This window comes from Carassius auratus, chromosome 25 (assembly GCF_003368295.1).
Source record: "Carassius auratus strain Wakin chromosome 25, ASM336829v1, whole genome shotgun sequence".
Lineage (NCBI taxonomy): Eukaryota > Metazoa > Chordata > Actinopteri > Cypriniformes > Cyprinidae > Carassius > Carassius auratus.
In genome coordinates, this window is record NC_039267.1 from 15,913,994 (window position 1) to 15,916,778 (window position 2,785).

At 36.8% G+C, this 2,785-nt stretch overlaps 1 protein-coding gene across 1 annotated transcript; it reads left to right on the forward strand.

The window, feature by feature from the left end:
• The first annotated feature begins 515 nt into the window (after positions 1-515).
• LOC113043894 (beta-1,3-galactosyl-O-glycosyl-glycoprotein beta-1,6-N-acetylglucosaminyltransferase 3-like) lies at positions 516-2,026 on the forward strand. Its single transcript, XM_026203473.1, has one exon. It carries the CDS (start codon positions 708-710, stop codon positions 2,013-2,015), a length of 1,308 nt encoding a protein of 435 aa, XP_026059258.1. The 5' UTR covers positions 516-707; the 3' UTR covers positions 2,016-2,026.
• The last annotated feature ends 759 nt before the right edge of the window (positions 2,027-2,785 follow it).

The following is a 2,785-nucleotide window of genomic DNA, read 5'->3' on the forward strand; positions in this document are numbered from 1 at the left end:
TTTAACTTTTTCTTTAGCACACCCCTGCCCATACCTGGAGCCAGCCCCGATTCTCTCACTCATCTTTCTCATCAATCTTTCTTTTTAACCTGGCTGAAATATTCATTACTAGTGTTGTGAAAGTGAAGGTATAAAAAAACAACAACAACAAAAAAAAAAACTTACTTTGGCCAGCGTCTGCTTATATACAATGGAAACTGCAAACAGAGGCTACAGTAGTGACCTAAAAGAGAGGCAAAAGTTTCTAAAATTAAAAACTTAAATACTTTCACATAAAAAACCTTGCTCAAAGAAGCCTCCCCATAGTGTGAATCAATACATGATATTTGTTACTTAAAATTTTTCTTAATGCGAAATAAAAATAAAATAAAATAAATAAATAATAATAAAAATTATATATATATATATAATTTATTTTTACTTTTTTAATCTATGGTATAAAAAGCTTTTTTTTTTTTACATGCTCTTACTGACCATGGTATAAGACACTCACACCTTCCATGAAGATGACAACCACACCTTTCCGGTGTAATAATTATTATGCATTTTTGCAGAGGTAAGCCCTTCCCCCTTTGAATACGATTCGCTATCTTTCAGTTCCTGCCACTCACTTCTGGTTTGTGAACAAGAGAGGCTGTTTCCTACCTTACTGAAACAGGTTTCCTCTCCTGTGACTTGTTTCTGGCAGGTTATGATCTTACCTCAACATGGGATTTAATAATCAGAAGAATTTGAAAATAATCTTCATCCTTTCTGCCTTTGTAACAATGTGTGTCCTTATACTTAATTATCCTGGACAAAAGGATAATCCTTGCCCTCACAAGGAAGGTGAAGGCTTAAATCACTCACTAAAACAGGATGGTGGAGATCTACTTGCTTGTTCTGCTATTTTCCAAGGAGACATGGATGGAGTGGACAAGGCTGCATTCAGGAAGCTCCTGGCCTCTAAAAAAAGAAAAACATTGCTATCAGAATCATTCTACCTCAACGTAACCCAGGATTGTCCATCCTACATCCGAGACAGAGGATTTCTGATGGTTTCTCTCAGTAAAGAGGAGAAAGATTTCCCCATTGCTTACTCCATGGTGATACATGAGAAGATCGAGATGTTTGAAAGACTCCTGAGAGCCATTTACACTCCTCACAATGTGTACTGTGTTCACATGGACCAGAAGTCTCCTGAGATCTTTAAAGAAGCAGTAAGGGCCATTACGTCCTGCCTGACCAACGTGTTTGTGGCCAGCAAACAGGAGCATGTGATCTACGCCTCTTGGTCTCGAGTTCAAGCGGACATCAACTGCATGCAGGATCTACTCAAGTCACCCGTCCAGTGGAAGTATCTGCTCAACACATGTGGCACTGATTTCCCCATTAAAACCAATGCAGAAATGGTTCAGTCTCTAAAACTCCTGAATGGAAAGAACAGTTTGGAGTCTGAGAATGTAGAGGGCAAAAAGGGTCGATGGCAGTATCATCACGATGTTACGAATGTTGTGACTCGGACAGATGTCAAAAAGTCGCCTCCACCAATACAGAGCCCCATGTTCTCAGGAAATGCTTACTTTGTGGTTTCAAGAGAGTTTGTGGAGCACATCTTCAAAAGCAAAGAGATTCAAAACTTCATGGAATGGGAGAAAGACACGTACAGTCCAGATGAGCACATGTGGGCTACGTTACAGCGGATGCCTTCAGTACCAGGATCCAGTCCTGCAAACGTCAAGTATGAACAGTCGGACATGAATGCAATTGCTCGTCTGGTGAAGTGGAGCTACCATGAAGGAGATCTAAAGAGTGGGGCTCCCTACCCACCATGCACTGGGATGCACAGAAGAGCAGTATGTGTCTATGGAGCTGGGGACTTGAAATGGATTGTGCAGCAACACCATCTTTTGGCAAACAAGTTTGACCCAGAAGTAGACGATGTAGCAATCAAATGTATGGAAGCCTTTTTAAGGTACAAAGCTATTTATGGTCAATCATTACTAACAGTTCAAAAATCGGACATTATTTTATGATGCATACAGTACATTTTAGTATCATTCTTTATTATTGATAAGAAATATGTTTATATGATATAAATTTAATTTATATTGAAATATTTATATTCTGTGTTACATGTATGTTAAACTTTCTATGCAGGTCATATTTTGTCTTTTAGGATGTTGCAAATTGTTAAGTGAATGAATTTTCCAAACTATTTCTATACTTTCAGAGAAGCTCTCTTTTTGTTATGCATAATATTTAATATAAACCAACACATTTGCTAATAACTTTTTTAAGAAAAAATAGCATTAACAGATCATTAATCGGTTAGGTCTACCAACAGTAAAAATCATGTTAAGAGCAATAAATTAACAGAAAATATTATTTGTCATGAGTTGTCAATGATATTGTGCTCTAAAAAAAATAAACAAGAAATTTACATTTATGTAAAAATGTACCACAGAACTGTGTCTATAAATAAAGAAAGGTTTTCCTTAAAAGGAAGCATACGCAGAATGTGTGAAGACACACGAATAGACTCATAGCATCATGTCTGAAAAAAAAAACAAGTAACTTTTGCTGTAATAAACAGCTTGAAAGTTTGAAAAGGTGGTTTCTAAAAGAAAAAACATATGCGACACGCATCAACAGATATCGATGTTTATATGCCTGTTACATGTGCAAATCACTTTCACACTGTTGCTGAAGATACATATGTAACGTTGTACAATCGTTATATTACTAGAGTTTCCGATTCCGATACTAGTATCGGAAATATCACCGATACCTCAACAAATTCTGG

What these genes read in the sequence shown, in the direction of transcription:
- LOC113043894 (XM_026203473.1), top strand. Translation starts at nt 708, where the DNA reads ATGGGATTTAATAATCAGAAGAATTTGAAAATAATCTTCATCCTTTCT.